The sequence below is a fragment of the Tamandua tetradactyla genome, chromosome 2 (genome assembly GCF_023851605.1).
Source record: "Tamandua tetradactyla isolate mTamTet1 chromosome 2, mTamTet1.pri, whole genome shotgun sequence".
In the NCBI taxonomy this organism is placed as follows: domain Eukaryota; kingdom Metazoa; phylum Chordata; class Mammalia; order Pilosa; family Myrmecophagidae; genus Tamandua; species Tamandua tetradactyla.
This window is the reverse complement of record NC_135328.1, coordinates 47,462,154-47,480,691: the sequence shown is the minus strand read 5'-3', so window position 1 is coordinate 47,480,691 and position 18,538 is coordinate 47,462,154. Positions and strand designations below refer to the sequence as shown.

General features: G+C 37.4%; 1 protein-coding gene across 7 annotated transcripts in view; it reads right to left on the bottom strand.

Moving 5' to 3' along the window:
* The window catches only part of GAPVD1 (GTPase activating protein and VPS9 domains 1), a 126,978-nt gene that overhangs the window by 49,941 nt on the left and 58,499 nt on the right, over positions 1–18,538 (bottom strand). For 6 of the 7 annotated variants that reach the window (XM_077144878.1, XM_077144843.1, XM_077144836.1 and 3 more), the window contains one exon: positions 16,096–16,256. In XM_077144878.1, coding sequence (XP_077000993.1) covers positions 16,096–16,256 — 161 coding nt within the window. Of the gene's footprint in view, positions 1–16,095; positions 16,257–17,433; positions 17,515–18,538 lie in introns of all 7 variants that reach the window. The other variant, XM_077144887.1, reaches the window with a different exon arrangement.

Below are 18,538 nucleotides of genomic sequence, written 5' to 3'. Positions count from 1 at the left end.
GAGTACTTAATCAAGCTTTTAAGCACCCATGAAATAAAACGTTTGCTACAAAAATGAGCCTATGCCTTTCTATCACCCAAACAATGTCAGAGATTGTACAATCACACATAAAACAGTGGTTAGGATTGTAGGGAGTCAAAGGGTTTTCGGGCCAGCAGGTTCTTGTGGCTCTGCCATGTACCAACTATGTAATCTTGAATAAGTTACTTAGGCTCTATAAGCTTCAGTTTCTTAATCTACAAAATGACAATAGTAACAGCATGTGTGTATTATAGAATTATTGAGGAGTAAATAAAAAGATGCACATAAAGCATTTGGCAAGGCACATGACACATTAAATGTACAGCAGATTTTTTTTTTAATTTAATAAACTATTTCAATAGGAAGAAAAATCAAATTATCTTATAGGCTCCAGGACTTATTCAGCTTGGTTTGAATCTCAACTCAATCAGCACATATAAGGCCACAAAAGTCAATACAGAAGCTGAAGAGTAACTTCACAGCTATTTCTAGCTGAGAGCTGATGGCATTTTCATAATGTGTCTTTCTATTTACTGAGTGCTTTCCAAATAACGTAACTACTTCTCACTTCCTACAAGCCTGAAGGGCCAGCTTTGTACGTTTCTGCAAATTAAAGAGGGATTGGTTTGTTAGAAGTCTAATAACATGTCTTAAGCACATATGGAATTTGAACTCACAACCCTCAATATTCCAGGCTACTAAGGGAAAATGAAGGAAGAAAGCATCCTCACTTAAAAAGAAAAACATATACTCTCTATTATTATTATTATTTTTACATCTGTTCATCCAAGAACTTATTTATATTTTAGTGTTAATCAGTGACATACATGACTTTAAACAATCACTTCCAAGCAAATTTATCTGTGGGGAAAAAAACACAGCTATTATAAACTATGGACTACAATTAACAGTAATATTTTAATATTCTTTCATCAACAGTAATAAATTTATTACACCAATACTAGGGGGAACCAATAGTGGGGCATATGGGGTATGCGAGGATTTGGGTTTTATTTTTTATCATTTCTGTTCTAGAGTAATGAAAATGTTCTAAAATTGATCATAGGGATCTATGCGTAACTATGGATGATACTGTCAGTGACTGTACACTCTGGATGGTTTAGTGATGTGTGAATATATCTCAATGAAATTGAAAAAAATTGCTGTTCAGTGGTAGAATGCTTGCCTTCTACGCAGAAGACCTGGGTTTGATTCTTGGACCTTGGATCCAAAAATAAATGAATAAAATTGAAAAAAATTTAAGTAACGATACAGTTGGAAAAAAAAATAAAACAATCCTCTAGCTCGTTCCTCTTCCTTTCATTTAAATGATAAATAAAAGGTCTGTAAATGGTTCTGTACATTAGCATATGTAATGCTTTTCAAAAGCCATTTTAAAATAAATTTATCCTATTGGCTTGAAATTAAATGCAGAAATAGAAATGACAAGATAGTTGTATTTTTAAGACATATGTGAACTAGTAAACTCATAAAAGAGATCTGCAATAAATCTTTAGTATAAGTCCTTCTAAGGGCCTGGAGAATGGTATAAATTATAGAAAACAAAAGGATCATTTCACAGTGAAGATATTTCTCCAAACCATATTCAGGATAAGCGTGCGATCCTATAAGGAAAATTAGTGTTTAAAACTAGTCAGACTGGAATATAAAAATATCACTTCATATCTCTAAATTAGAGAACGTATGAACTCTAAACTACACTCAAAACAAAGAATCTCAAAATTGAAAGAACTTTAAGAGTCATCTAGCCCAATGGTTTTCAGCCATTTGGGGGCAATTTTGGTTGTTAGAATGACTGGGGAACTATACTATAATTTAGTACTAGGATCACAGGATAAAATATATCATGCAATGCATGGAAAAGTCCCCCAAAATGAAAAGTTATCTTATTCAGAATTTCAACACCATCTCCACTGAGACGCATAAATCTAGCCCATTTGTTTACCCATATAAGAAATCATGTCATTTACACAGCAAAATGAGATGTTTCAGGGCTCTGTCCCTTCACAAAAGCTTTGAATAACCAGCAAGAATTGGCAGAAACATTTTTCTCAAAGCTCCAGAAAACAGTAAGGACTGTCGAAAACAGAGTGAGTAGAAAATTAAGAAAAGATTACTTAAAATCAGTAGCATCTTGTGATATCCAAGCTGGCTCTTCCCCTACCACTCACCAGTACAGCTGAACAAGGAGCTGGCCAGCACTCACAGAACAGATACCTAATCCTGATTTCTGAGTGAGGAGAGTAACCATCATGAAATGCAGAATAAATGTCTGTTCCAATATGTATGGTAGGGACCCAAGGGACTTGTTATCCCACAACCAGCTCTATGTATAGAACGAAGCTCAAGGAACTTTCCTACAGAACGCCACGGGAAATCAGTCAAGTTGTTCTGCATGGGGCAAGGGATTGCTGGCAATAGGACATATATGGCAGTCAAAAACTCTTTACTGGGGAAAAGGGAACATTCAGAACTGTACAAACAGAGGAATTCTTAGGGCCACATAAGCATGCCCAAGAAAAGATACATGGGTAAAAAGATTAAAAAAGTCCCAATGCTTTGGCCTAGAGCTATTCTCTCTAATTCATTGTCTGGATAAGTCCTGAAGGAGAACACCTACACTGGTCAACCTGCAGACTAGGACAGGTGTTTTCTTTTTTGTTTGTTTGTTTGTTTGTTTGCTCTAGGCAATCAAGGAAATCTCTGTCATAATACTAGCCGGATACAAGCTTAAGGAACAGATGCCTCAAAGACTAAATTCCAGTGATAGTACATTAAATATCAAAATGTCCAGGATTCAACAAAAGATTAGGAAATTTACAAAGAAGAAGCAAAAGCCAAAAAATTATGGCATTAGGAACCATTAAGGAAGAAGAACAGATCTGAACAAATCAGAAAAAGACTTTAAAAATGGTTCTAAATATGCTCAAAGACAAAGGAAAACATGGATAGAGAGTTAAAGGAAGTCAGAAAAATGACAGATGAACACAAAGAGAATATCAGTAGAGAGATGGAAATTATGAAAAGGAGCTGAAGACCATAGTAAGGTAATTGAAATTATCTAGTCCGAGGAGCAAAAAGAGGAAAAAATGAAGAAAAATGAATAGTTTATGAAGAACCTATGGGACACCATCAAGTTATGCATCATGAGAGTTCCAGAAGAAGAAAGGGCAAAGAGAATACTCAAAGAAATAATGGTAGAAAACTTCTTAAATTTAATGAAAAACATGAATATAAAAATTTAAGACATGCAATAAATTCTAACCAGGATAACCCAAAAAGTTCCATGTGATGGCATATTATAATCAAACTGTTCATTTTAAAAGACAGAGAATTCTAAAAGCCTTAAGAAAGAAGTAATGTACAGAAGCCAAGTGAGGCTACTGTGAGACACTGTTTATTTTGGATAGAATATATGCTATATGAATAAAAATAAATAAAAGGACTTGTACAAGGAGAAAAAAAGAGAGAAACAACATGTCACATACAAGGGAGCTTCAATAAAATTAAATGCGGGGGAATTCCCGGAAGATGGCTGACTAGAATAGCCTGAGATTAGCCCTGTTCCACAAAAAAGTTAGAGAAGGGACAGGAGGGCAACAGGGTGGCAATTTGGGAGTGCGGCTAACCTGGGAGAGCCTTCTCCACCACACACAGCAGCCCTGATTGCAGAGGTTGAGGAACTCAGAGGCAGAAAGCTTGAGCGTGGCACAAAGGCTCGGAGCTATGGAGTCCACAGGAGTACAAGGACAGAAACGTGGGATGAGGAAGCCGCATTCCTTCAGTGCGCTACCCTCACCAGTGGTAGCAGGCCGGTGACCAATGACTCACCCCACATTCCACACACCTGAACCCCACCACCTGCTCCAATTCCCCGAGCATTAGGTGCTCCCACCCCACAAGCCCCCAGGGCAAGTACCTACCTAACACCCCCACCCCAAATGCAGCACAACCTACCTCTCCTGCACACCTCCCAAGCACTATCTCTTCCTCCCCGTTCCCTGCAGGCTTTTGCCAGCACATGAAGGTTGCAGGCACTAACCTCCATACCTAGGCTATCCCTGCTGCAGCCAATAGTGCTGCACAGACTCAGTGCCTCTCAATCCTCAAGCTCAGCGCATCCGTTTACCTCACTCCCAGGCCTACACACGCAAAGGGGCCCCAATCACATCATTCAGCTCTGGGAATTGCACTTTACAGCAGTCCTAGAACCACACATGCATACAGCCCTCAGCTTTACTTCCCAGCTCTGAGAAAGTGCTGACCTGTGCAGCCAGGTCACAGTTGTCACCAATCCACAAACGCATAACATCGACTAGCTGTCACAGCTCTACACTTGTGCACAAAGGGCTCCATGCCTTAGACCAGTAACACACCAGGGTTATGCTCCCCCAGACTGGTGCACCTGCACACCTATATCTCCCCTGGCTGCTGGGTGGCCACATTCACAAGCATCAGCATAACATCCCCAACCTGCACCCAACCTGCCCTGAAACAAAAATCACCATACTGAGTACTCCACTCTGTGCCCTGCTCCCTGCTGTACAACCATCCCACAAACACAAGGCCTTAGACTACTGAAAGATATCAACTCACAAAGTAAATCAATCGAGATATTTAAATACCACAAAGATATAGCAGAAGATCACTAAGCATGTTCATACAACTCTACTTAATAAAATAAGTGGGACAGCAAATGACATAAAGGAGATCAAGAAGACAACAGAAGAGCCCAAAGAGGAACTTGAAAAATAGAAAAATAGCAGAGATCACAGAGATTAAAGATTCTGTTGACCAAATAAAAAACATACTAGAGGCACACAACATCAGATCTGAAGAGACAGAAGAAAGAATAAGTGATATAGAGGACAGGATAATTGACTTCAAAGACTCAAAACAGCAAATTGGCAAAGAACACAGAAAAAATTCAATGGGAACTCAGAGAAAAGATAGACAAAACAAAGCATACAAATATAAGAATCACTGGTGTCTCAGAAGGAGAAGAGAGGAGTAAAGGGCTAGGAAGAATACTTGAGGATATAATGGGGGAAAACTTCCCAACCCTCATGAAGGACATAAATACACAAGTTAAAAAAGCCCAAAGAACTCCTAACGTAATAAATTCAAACAGACCTTCCCCAAAGCACATAACAACCAGCTGTGTTGGTTTGAAAGGATGCATGTCCCCTAGGAAAGCCATGCATTAATCTAAATCCCATTTTGTAAAGGGAGAATGATCCCTACTCAATACTGTATGTTTGAAACTGTAATCAGATCATCTCCCTGGAGATGTGATTTAATCAAGAGTGGTTGTTAAGGGCCACTGTGGCTTAGCAGGCAGAGTTCTCGCCTGCCACGCCAGAGACCCAGGTTCGATTCCCGGTACCCACCCATGCAAATTAAAAAAAAAAGAGTGGTTGTTAAACTGGATTAGGTGACAACATGTCTCCACCCATTTGGGTGGATCCTGATAAGTTTCTGGAGTCCTATAAAAGAGGAAACATTTCGGAGAATGAAGGAGAGATTCAGAAAGAGCAGAGCAGAACAACATAGCCATGAAAAGCAAGAGTCCACCAGCCAGTGACCTTTGGAGATGAAGAAGGAAAATGCCTTCCAGGGAGCTTCATGAAACAGGAAGCCAGGAAAAGAAGCCAGCAGATGACACTGTGTTCACCATGTGCCCTTCCATATGAGAGAGAAACCCTGACCGTGTTCACCATGTGCGTTTTACAGATGAGAGAGAAACTCTGACTGTGTTCGCCATGTGCCCTTTCACTTGAGAGAGAAACCGTGAGCTTTTTTATCAGCCTTCCTGAACCAAGGCATCTTTCCCTGGATGCCTTAGATTGGACATTTCTACAGACTTGTTTCAATTGGGACATTTTCTCAGCCTTAGAACTGTAAACTAGCAAATTATTAAATTCCCCTTTTTAAAAGTCATTCTGTTTCTGGCATATTGCATTCCGGCAGCTAGCAAACCAGAACACCAGTCTATCAAATGCTGAAGAGAAGCAGAAAATTCTGAAAGCAGCAAGTGAAAAACATTCTGCTACATACAAGGGAAATCAAATAAGGCTGACTTGAGACTACTCAACTAGCACCCTGAAGGCAAGAAGGCAGTGGTACGATATATTCAAGATATATTCAAGATCCTGAGAGAGAAAGACTTCCAGACAAGAATTCTGTACCCAGCCAAACTGTTCTTCAAAACTGATGGAGAGATTAAAGTTTTCACAGACAAAGAAGTCCTGAAAGAAAGTGTCAACAAGAGAGCAGCCCTACTAGAAATACTAAATGGAGTTCTACCGAATGAAAAAAAAAACAGGAGAGGGAAGTCTGGAGGATGGCACAGAATTGAAGAGCACCACTAACAGTAATTTAAAGAATACAAAGAGAAAGAGGGAAAATATATAATAAAATAAAAATAAACAAAATAAAAAAGATAAGATGGTGGAATCAAGAAACACCTTTTCAGTAATAACTTTGAATGTTAACAGACTAAACATACAAATTAAAAGATGCAGATTGGTAGGATAGATTAAGAAACATAATCCAGGGCAGGCCATGGTGGCTCAGCAGGCAGAGGTGTCATTTGCCATGCTGGAGACCCAGTTCGATTTCAGTGCCTGCCCATGCAAAAAAAACAAAACAAAACAAACAAACAAAAAGAAACATAATCCAGCTATACACTGCTTACAAGAGACTCATCTTAGACACAAGGATACAAAGAGTTTGAAAGGGAAAGGACAGAAAAAGATCTTCCACGCAAGCTGTAACCAAAAGAAAGTACGAATAACTACACTAATATCGGACAAAACAGACTTTAAGTGTAAAGACATCATAAGAGACAAAGGACACTATATACTAATTAAAGGGTCAATTCACCAAGAAGATATAACAATCATAAATGTTTATGATCCCATTCAAGGAGCTCCAAAGTACATGAGACAGACATCAGAAAAACTGAAGGGAGCGTTAGATGTTTCAACAATAAGAGTAGGAGATTTCTACACCACTCTCTTCTATAGATAGAACAACCAGACAGAAGATCAACAAGGAAACAGAGAAGTTAAATAACTTGATAAATGAATTAAACCTAACAGACATATATAGGTCATTGTACCGCAAAGCACAGGGTTATACATTCTTCTCTAGTGCTCATGGAACATTTCCTAGGATAGATCATATGCTGGGACAAAAAACAGGTCTTTATAAATTTAAAAATATTGAAATTATTCAAAGTACTTTCTCTAATCATAATGAGATGAAGCTAGATCTCAATAACCACCAAAGAATGAGAACATTCACAAATATATGGAGATTAAATAACACTCTTAAATAACCAGTGGGTCAAAGAAGAAATTGTTAGAGAAATCAGCAGCTATCTGAAGATGAATGAAAATGAGAATACAACTTATCAGGACTTACGGGATGCAGCAAAGGCTGTGCTAAGAGGGAAACTGAATGCACTAAATGCTTATATTAAAAAACAAGAAAGAGCAAAAATCAAGGACTTAACAGCAAACTGGGAGGAACTTGAGAAAGAACAGCAAATGAACCCCAAAGCAAATAAAAGAGAAATGACAAAAATTAAAGCAGAGATAAATGAATGGGAGAACAAAATAACAATACAAAGACTCAATAAAACCAAAAGTTGGTTCTTTGTGAAAATCAGTACAATTGATGGGCCACTAGTAAGACTGACAAAGAAAAAAAGAGAGAGGATGCAAATAAACAAAATCAGAAATGAGAAGGGGTGCATTACCACAGACTCCAAAGAATTAAAAGAAACCATAAGAGGACACTATGAACAACTATACACCAAACCAGACAACTTAGATGAAATGGACAAATTCCTGAAGTCATGCAAACAAGCTACACCGACTCAGGAAGAAATAGATCTCAACAAACCAATCATAAAGAGATTCAATCAGTCATCAAAAATCTTCCTACAAAGAAAAGCCCAGGGCCAGATGGTTTCACAGCAGAATTTTATCAAACATTCCAGAAAGAACTAATGCAAATCCTGTTCAAACTTTTCCAAAAATTGAGGAAAAAGAAACTCTAGCAGAGTTACCGAATAGGAGCCAACATGGCAGCTTAGTGAGGCGTGGGATTTAGTTCATCCTCCATAGCAGCTAGTAAATAGTCAGGAACAGTACAGAACAACTGCTGGGGCCATGTCAGTGACTGGACACACAGCATACCCCAGTCGGGACAAGTCCAGCCAGAACCATGAGTTCCCCCAGTCGCGGCAGCTGGTGCCCTTCCCCCAAAGCCTGCTTCCCAGAGGGGATAAGAAAGAGACTTTACTAGCAGGAGGGGCTGAGCACAACCAAGCTCCAACTGTGAAATTAATTAACTAATTCTGACTGAAAAACAGGCTACCAGCTTAGTTGAACCGCAAGTAAAAGCTGAGGTTGCTGCTTTCTGCCCTGGCTCAGAGCGGGCAGGGCTTACAGAAAAAGAAAGAAAAAAAAAAACAGAGGGTTTTTTGGATAGGACAGCACAAAATACTTGAAAGGATCTGGGGCCTAAAGGAAAGGAGGAGGCACCCAGGACCTGGAGATACACAGAGCAAAGTACCAACTTAAGCTCTTGTTTGGCAAACCTGAGGAGCAGGGGTCCTGTTCTGAAAAGGATTTTTTTTCTATTCTTTTTTGTGGCTGTGTTTCTACAGCTTGACTGCTCTTTTGTTATAGCTGCAGGGCTTCTCAGGCTCCAAATGCCACAGGCATGGGTAAAATTCAGCTTGTTTGAGTCTGTCTGGAGGCTGTGCCTTCAGCAGAAGAGTGGTGGCACCCAGCTCAGGTGGAATTCCTCCCTCAAGGAATTCAGACCCCAGGGTCTGGAAAACTGAAGTGATTAAAGCCAGCCTAAAACCTCTTCTCTGTCTCAATTAAGCCCCCAAGAGGGAGAATCTGCTGAAGTTAAAGGTACCACATCACCTTACGCTGGTGGGATCTACAGGCAGACAAGCGCCACATACCGGGCAGGATAGGAAAAACACAGAGCCAGAGGCTTCATAGGAAAGTCCTTCAACCTGTTGGGTCTGAACCTCAGGGAAAAGTGATAACAGGTGACTCTTTCCTCATGAGGGGAGGCCAGTTTGGTCTGGGGAACTGTAAGTGGAGTCTATAATGCCTAAGCAATCTCTCCTAAGGGGGGAAAAAAAACAGGCACCATACAGGCAGGGTAAGAAACAAGAACTGAAAAATTCTCCTCTGTTAAACAAAATCTAAACTAGAGGTCTAGAATAAACTGAAATGAATGTCAAAGAACAGATAGACAACAAAGTCATCCAGCAAGAAAATCCTAGGTAAAAAAAGTGAAAACAATCTCCAGAATAAACTAATTAAGGAAATCAAATGCCTAGATGCCAGCAAAAAATAACAACTCATACTAGGAAAACTGAAGATATGGCCCAGTCAAAGGAACAAACCAACAATTCAAATGAGATACAGGAGTTGAAACAATTAATTCAGAATGTGTGAACAGACACGGAAAACCTCATCAAAAATCAAATCAATGAATTGAGGGAAGATATAAAGAAGGCAAGGAACAAACAAAAAGAAGAAATCGAAAGTCTGAAAAAAAAAGTCACAGAATTTATGGGAATGAAAGGCACAGTAGAAGACATGAAAAGAACAACGGAAACCTACAATGTCAGAGTTCAAGAGGCAGAAGATAGGATTAGTGAACTGGAGGACGGGACATCTGAAATCTGACCAGCAAAAGAAAATATAGGGAAAAGAATGGAAAAAATATGAGCAGGGACTCAAGTAACTGAATGACAACATGAAGCACAGAAATACACATATTGTGGGTGTCCTAGAAGGAGAAGAGAAGGGAAAAGGAGGAGAAAAACTAATAGAGGAAATTATCACTGAAAATTTCCTAACTCTTATGAAAGACTTAAAATTACAGTTACAAGAAGCGCAGTGTACCCAAACAGAATAGATTCAAATAGATGTACTGTAAGACACTTACTAATCAGAAAGATATCAAAGAGAGAGAATCTTGAAAGCAGCAAGAGAAAAGCAATCCATCACATACAAGGGAAGTCCAATAAGAATGTGTGAAGATTTCTCAGCAGAAATCATGGAGGCAAAAAGATGATGGTGTGATATATTTAAGATACTAAAAGAGAAAAACTGCCAACCAAGAACTCTACATGCAGCAAAACTGTCCTTCAAAAATGAGGGGGAAATTAAAACATTTTCAGACAAAAAAATCACTGAGAGAATTTGTGATCAACAGACTAGCTCTGCAAGAAATACTAAAGGGAAAACTAGCCCAAACAACCCTAAAGAGAGGTATGGAAAGATCAAAGATGATGGTGGAGTTATACAAAGGATAGGATTTAACAAATGAATATGAATGCTTAATCATTAAATTGATATCTCTTGTAGTCTCCAGTATTTCAGAGCAGCTAGAAGTAAAAACCTAAAATTGTGAAATTGTAGCCCATGTCAAAGTCTGAAACATGTTCTACAACTAATTGTGGTGTTGTGCTTTGAAATTTATAGCTTTTTTTTGTATGTATGTTATTTTTCACAAAAAAAAGAAGGAAAAGAAGTCAATTGTGATGATAAAAAAGCATTTTAAGTGCTCTAGCCTCCTATATTCTGGAGCAGCTAGAAGGAAAAATATGAGAGGATTGTACAGTAGCCCAAGACAAATTCTGGGATCTGTCCTGTAACCACTTGTTGAAGAGTGCTTTGAAAACTACTGCATTTTTGTGTGTGTGCAAGAATATCAAGAATTCTCCACTTGGGGAAGTAGTTTTCCCCCTTTCTCACCATTCCACCAAGGGGACTTTGCAAATACTTTTTTATTCACTGTTCAAATCACTATCAGATTTAACAGGACATCACCCTGGATAAACCTACAAAATCTCATGCCCTACTCAAGGTTCCATGTAATTTTAGTGTTCAATTAAGCTGTTCACAGAAGTTATATTACGAAATGCACTAGTCAAAATATAAATTTTGAACCAAATAAACATTTTTTGCTTTAGTCTCACAGGTAAGTTGAAGTTTCAAAATATTAATTACCATATTTTTCAACACCCTGCAGTATTGTCATTCCTTTGTTTTTCCTCATGCAAAAACATTTTCAATTTGTACATTTAGTCTCTACTATTATACACTCTAGGCATTCCTAGATTATACCATCTTAGTCTTTATTGTCTATCTTTCCTTCTGATTTCATTTGTGCTCCCAGGTCTCCTCCCTCTATCATTCTCACATTCAGCTTCATTCAATGTTCTAACATTATTGTCCTACAATCAGGTAGTACTGTGCTACAATCAGGTAGTATTGTGCTATCCATTTCTGAATTTTTACAATCAGTCCCGTTGCATAGTCTGTATCCCTTAAGCTCCAATTACCCAATATCTACCCTATTTCTATATCCTTATAGAAATAAAATAGTTATGAAGTATGTAACAACATGGATGGCCCTTAAGGACTTATGCTGAGTGAGATTAGCCAAAAACAAAAGGACAAATACTGTATGGTCTCACTGATATGAACTAACATTAATGAATGAACTTGGAGAATATCAGTTAAGAACAGACGTCATCAGGAACTATTGCTTTTTTATTTCTTTGCTTTGCATATATGTTATACTATAGAATTATTAAAAATTTTTTTTTTAATTTTTAAAAAAAGACTAAATGCAGACATCTCAATGGAAACCATGGAGGCAAAAAGGCAATGAGATGACACATTTAAAGTGCTGAAAGCAAAAATTTGTCCATCAAGAATTCTATATTCTTAAAGTCTCCTTGGATGATGGTGAGAAAGGGGGAAAATTCAGTTTCACCATTTGGAGAATTCCTGCTTCTCCACTGCTTGCAAGTGGGGACAACCAAATCAATAGACCAAGCCCTCAATCTTGGGGGTTGTTGATATGAAACTTATCCCCACAAAGGATAGGCTAAGCTACTTAAAATCAGGTGTAAGATCACCCCCAGAGAACCTCTTTTATTACTCAGATGCAGCCTCTCTCTCTCTCTCAGCCAAGACGGCAAGCAAACTCACACCCCTCCCCCTTTCTACATGGGACATGACTCCCAGGAGTGTAAACCTCCCTGGCAACAAGGGACAGAAATCCTAGAATGAGCTGGGACTCAGCATCAAGGGAGTGAGAAAACCTTGACCGAAAGGGGGAAGAGAAAAATGAGACAAAATAAAGTATCAGTGGCTGAGAGATTTCAAAACGAGTCAAGAGGTTATCCTGAAGGTTATTCTTTTGCATTATACAGATATCCCCTTTTTAGTTTAAGGTGTTCCTGTAGTCATGTTTCTTAAAGATGACTGTATAATGATAAAGCTTTCGCAATGTGTCTGGTGCTCCTTTCATCTACAGTATAGACAGATGAATAAAATATATGGATTAAAAATAAACAAATAATAGAGGGAACAAAGGTTAAAATAGATTAGATTGAAATATTAGTGATCAATAAAACAGAGTGATAAGGGGGACAGAAAAAATTAGGGTGAACAAAGGTTAAAACATATCAGGTAGATTGAAGTACTAGCGGTCAATGAAAAGGAGTGGTAAGGGGTATGGCATGTATGAGTTTTTTTCTTTTTTCTTTGTTTTGGTGGAGAGATGCAAATATTCAAAAAAAAAAACGATCATGGTGATGAATACATAACTATGTGATGATAGTGTGAACCACTGATTGTAAGAACGTCAAGAATGTTCATGTCAAGAATGATTGTATGGGGCAGGCCACAGTGGCTCAGCAGGCAGAGTTCTCATCGGCCATGCCGGAGACCCAGGTTTGATTCTCGGTGCCTGCCCACACACAAAAAAAGAATGACTGTATGTCAAGAATGTCAGTATGTCGGTTCGTTGCTCATAATAAAAATATTTAAAAAAAGAGAAAGAGAGAGAATGAACGAGAATTCTACATCCAGCAACACTATCTTTCAAAAATTAGGGAAGCTCTCTCTAAGCCCAACTCTGCAAGTGAAACCACTGCCCTACCCCCTACATGTGGCATGACATCCAGAGATGAAAAGTAGATCACCTCCAGGGATGAGTCTGGCCCTGGCACTGTGGAATCAACAATGCCATCCTGACCAAAACGGGGAAAAGAAGTGTAACGAATAAGGTATTAGTGGCTGAGGAAGTTCAAAGAGAGTCAAGAGTCTACTCTGGGGCGGGCCGCGGTGGCTCAGCAGGCAAAGTGCTTGCCTGCTATGCCGGAGGACCTCGGTTCGATTCCCGGCCCCAGCCCATGTAACAAAAACGGAGAAACAGAATACAATAAAACAAGAAAATGTTTAAAAAATGTTTCCCTTTCTTCCTTCCTTCCTTCCTTCTATCCTTCCTTCCTTCTCTCTGTCTTTCCTTTAAAAAAAAAAAAAAAAAAAAAAAAAAGAGTCTACTCTGGAGTTCACTCTTATACAAGCTTCAGTTAAACATTGCTACCTATCATAACTTGCCAAACCCCAACCAAAATTCATTCCTGCAAATCCTAAAGAACACCTAGGATGTTATATAAGATTCTACAAAGGTTCCATGCACTAGGGTAGCTTTCCAGAAACCTATAACTCCCAGATAGGTCCCTGGACCAGATAAATCCTGAAATGCAGATGGACCAGCCTTTCCAGAACATCAACTAGTTCCATCCCTCTACCGCATATTATCAACAGCTCCTTCCAAAATGAAAAAGTTAGAGTGGGCAAATATCCCTAAAAAGTGAGAGAAAGATCAAAGGTAATGGTGCAGTTATACAGAGTAGGTAGGGTTTAACAAATGAGTGAGTGCTGAATCAGTATATTGATATTTCTTTTAGTCTCCCACATCTCTGAGCAGCTAGCTAAAATTGTAGAATTGTAACCCGTACCAAACTCTAAAATCTGTTCTACAACAGATTGCCATGTACTCTGAAATTTATTGTGTTTTTCTGTATATATGTTATTTTTCACAAATAACATCTGATGTTCCTTTTATCTACCTTATCAACAGAAGAGTAAAACATACAGAATAAAAATAAATAATAGGGGGAACAAATGTTAAAATAAATTTAGTAGATTGAAATGCTGATGAATGAAAGGCAGGGGTAAGGGGTATGGTATGCATGAATTTTTTTCTGTTTTCTTTTTATTTCTTTTTCTGAATTGATGCAAATGTTCTAAGAAATGATCATGATGATGAATATACAACTATATGATGATATTGTGAATTATTGATAATAAATCTAGAATGGAATGATCATATGTTAAGAATGTTTGTGTTCATTTGTTATTATATTTTTTGAAAATTCAAAAATTATTTTTTAAAAAACTGCCAGTACTACTGTATTTTTGGTTTCTAACTCCATCTTTCATTTCTTATAGAACCTAAAAGGCAAATGCCATTGTCTGTCACTTCTTTCTTGCTGCCTTTAAGGTCATTTCTCTCTGTATTTGGCCTTTAATAATTTGATTATGAAGTATCTTGGTATGGATCTCTTTGTGTTCACTGAACTTTTTAAATCAGTAGATTCCTCCAGGGAGCCAGCAGACAAGTCAAAATACACAATCACAAGTCTGAGAATAAAGTCTGTGTTGCTCTCTCTAGTACCAGCAATCTGCACCAGGAATGCACATTGTCATCTTTAAGGTCACTGCTGAGCTGGGGATTGGAATGTGACATCAGAGTAAGTGAGAACTTTACAGAGCTAACTTACCAAATTCTATGGTTTTTTCCTTCATTCTGGTTACAAGGTGGTTTATTGTTTTGGTTTTTTTTTTTTGTATGCTGTATGGTGCACTCACAAGTCATTATTTTTCATGTGAATATCCTGTTATTGCAGCACCATTCATTGAATTTTTGTTTGTTTGTTTTGCTTGTTTGTTTGTTTTGGGGGAAGTGCATGGGCTGGGAATCGAACCTGGGTCTCCTGTATGGCAGGCTAGTTACAAGTTTTTTACTATATTCCAGAGTTTCTAAGAAGTTGCTTCTAATGGTTTTTGCCAGTTCATTTGTTGCTTTTTTGAAGAAAGTTTTCTACTACACCAAGTTATTTTTGTTTTGGGTTTTACAAAGCCCGCCATTTTCTTGATATACACTTTTTAAAAAATATATATCTTTATTGAGATATATTCACACACATATAGTCCATCCAAAGTAACTTTCTTTCTTCTTCTTTTTTTTTTTGCATGGGCAGGCACCAGGAATCAAGCCTGGGTCTCCAGCAGGCAGGTGAGAACTCTGCCACTGAGCCACCATGGCCCTATAAATCCAAAGTATCCTGATATCCACTTTGATAGTCCTCTTCTCTACTATCCATGCCACAGTCCCAAACAAAGATTTCCCAATTATCATCACCATTTTATCACCACTCTATTTGCTCTCTTCTTCTTCTTCCCTGGCCAGGGACAGCTATTCTTGAATAAGCAATCACTATTTTCTTTTTCAAGAGGTCACAATCTATGAGAAGAGGCTCCTATCTTTAGAGAGTCAAGATTTTTTTCCTTTCTGGGTGTAGCCTCTGTCCCAAGCTTTTGCGTTTACAAATAACTTGAAATTGATACCCATCCCCTATTCCCACTTCTTCGAAATATTTTACTAGTTAGTTTTCTTCTCAGTTATCTCTTTTATCTCTTCTACATCAGCCAAAGAATAGAAAAAAGAGAAAAAATATATACTTATCAAGAATTTTTTATTTTTCCTAAAGCAGGAAGACTACCAATATACTAATAAAAGGAAAACAAACAAAAAACATCTTCTACAGGTCACTGGAAGAGTTCCTTCAATTTCCATACCAAAACTTTCTAGCTTTCTGTTTCCTTAACTACTACTAGGAAAATTTCTTTTGATGTAGAGTTGTTTCTCAGCTTCAGTATCATAGATGTATTCATGTAAAGGGCCTCCAGAGCTACTCACAGGGAGCTTAGCATATGATGGTGTGTCATGGCAGGCCCATAATAAAGAATATGCATTAAATAGGTATTAATTTATAGAAGCAAATGATCATTAATTTGAAAAAAAAATTCTCAATTTCTTGACTTTGATGGCTATAAGTTAACTGTAACAATACATTCATACCTCATTTTCCGACATCATCCCTGGAGTAAGTTGGTGACCTGTTCCTAAGGAAATGACCAACACCTCTTCTGGTTGTACCTCCTGGAGGGTTTCCTGAGATGATCCTTCATGGTCCATATGCTGGTCCATTAGCATATTAGTACGGCTTCTGCTCCGAGTTGCTAATAAAAAATTGTCAAATGAAATAATTTCAAGAAAAAGACAAAATGAAGAAAATGATTTATGCAATACAAAAATATACTTTCCATCGGTATAGAACATTTGCACATGCACAAAAAGAGTGGTGAAAATATAGATAAGAAGAAAAAAGATCAGAAATCCCCACTCTATTGAAGACAGATTCTCTTTCAAAATTGATAACCAAAGTTCCAAGTCCATCTGACAAGGAGCACTACATAAATGATCCTATCTGTAGAAGAGCAAAACATGTCCCCATCAATTTGAAACTTGGGGCAAAAAAAAAAAAAAAAAGCATCATCTTATATCTTATCTCTTAAAGATATTTCAACTATTTTTCCTATAAAATGATTTAACTGCCACAGGTCTTCCATACTAATAACTGATTCTCTTTATAAGAATTAGAAAACTTCATATGGAAACCAGATAGCCATTTAAAGCAATAGAGGCATTAATTAGGCAACTGCTGACATTCAGAATCAGTTCTGAAAACCCACTCCCCCTGTGAAATTTATTGATCTCATGCCAAAAACACAAGAGGGAAGATTTCCCTATATTTGAACACAAGACACTTCCTATTTTATGGAAACATCCAAAATTAATAACAGACCCAACAATTTGGGTTTTTTTTTCCTCTGTCTATAAATTATCTAATAATTTTTTTTCTAAAACTCATTCATTCTGTAGATTTTTCAAGAACTTGTGGACACTAATATTTTCTGAAGTTTCGGACAGCTTGGAAAATTTCTCTGAGTTTTAGTCCTCTGTGTAAGTTTAAATTTCTCTTGAGTGAAAGCTGATTCATTTCAAGAACAAGATAGGAGGCAGATATATAACCGTCATTTTCTCTTCACAACACTGTAGATTTATTAATAACTTTTAGTTTCAAAAGTTAGAGCATGCACCAACTACCAAGAGTCTAAAATAAGCTCACTCACACCTCTATTTGCTAGCTCTCATTATCCTCTACTAAATTTTGAACTAAAGTTAAACTTCATGAACATATATATGAATCTTACATAACAAGTTTTACAAAAATGAGAGTGATCAAATTTCACATAGCAATTTACTAAAGCCACACAGCATGCATATGGAACACAAATTTTATACTATTTCTTAAATAAAAGTTATATAAAAAGAGGAAAACAGCCCATTACCCACCAAATGGGGTTACTAGAGTAATATGAGCGGTAAGATTGGTGGCTGAGGAATCCCAGGCAGTGATGGCTGCTAACTGTTGTCCTGGGTTGCGAAAGCATTAAACAGAAAGAAAATCAACCCTTTGAACAGTGGACATACTTTCAAAAATAGGAAAGAAATACAATGACCAGGTCATACCAATATACAAAATAATTCTGGGAAAACACTTGAAATTTACTTTCCATTAGACCTATACTTAGTGACACTTCTGGGATACGGGAAATGAAAGAAACAATGGATAACAGTGAACAATGGGAAAAAATTCACCGATTCACCAAAAATAATTAAATTTTTCCTGTTAACAGATTACAAATAGTCCATGATATTTAAAAATCCTAAGTGTAAAATATCATTTTGTTCTATTTTAATTCTGAAAATTCGCATTTTGGGATGATGAAAGCCAAAGACTGATAGTCCTATGATGTCATATTCCTACTGATGATTTAAGTCCATATTAAGTTGAATGTAAAACAGATGCATTTTTAAAAACTTCTGTGATACAACAACTCACAGAAATATAAAATGAAGTTCCGTTCTTCAAAATTTGTAAAACACAATAACTATTTACGTTCACTAACCGTTGCTGAGTTCCTCATTATCACTTAATAACGGGAACTAAAACACTCCTCCTCGCCTGGGCTAAAAACTCTCTCCTTGTCTAGTTAATTTTTTCAAGAAAAAGTGTAGGTTTCAAATGCTGCAAGATATTCTCCAATACCACTAACACACAGGTAAGTTAAGTGAGCCCATAATTTCCTATGCTCACCTCCATCAAAATACTTAGCTCACTGATGGGTTCTGGTCTATTCTTGTTTCTTCAACTAAACGCTGAGCAACTTGAGAGTAGGGATAGGTCCTAATGGTCTTTGTATACCCAGTATCTAAACACAGTGCCTCAACCTGTAAGATTATATCTACCGTCTATAGTATTTCTGCATGGATTAAATGAAACAACATTTATAAAGTGCTTACTCAGTGACTCAATTATTTTTATTTTTAATATTGAAATATTAATTGAGCATATGCTCAATTAATTTGTACATTTGTGTATATATAGGTAATAGAT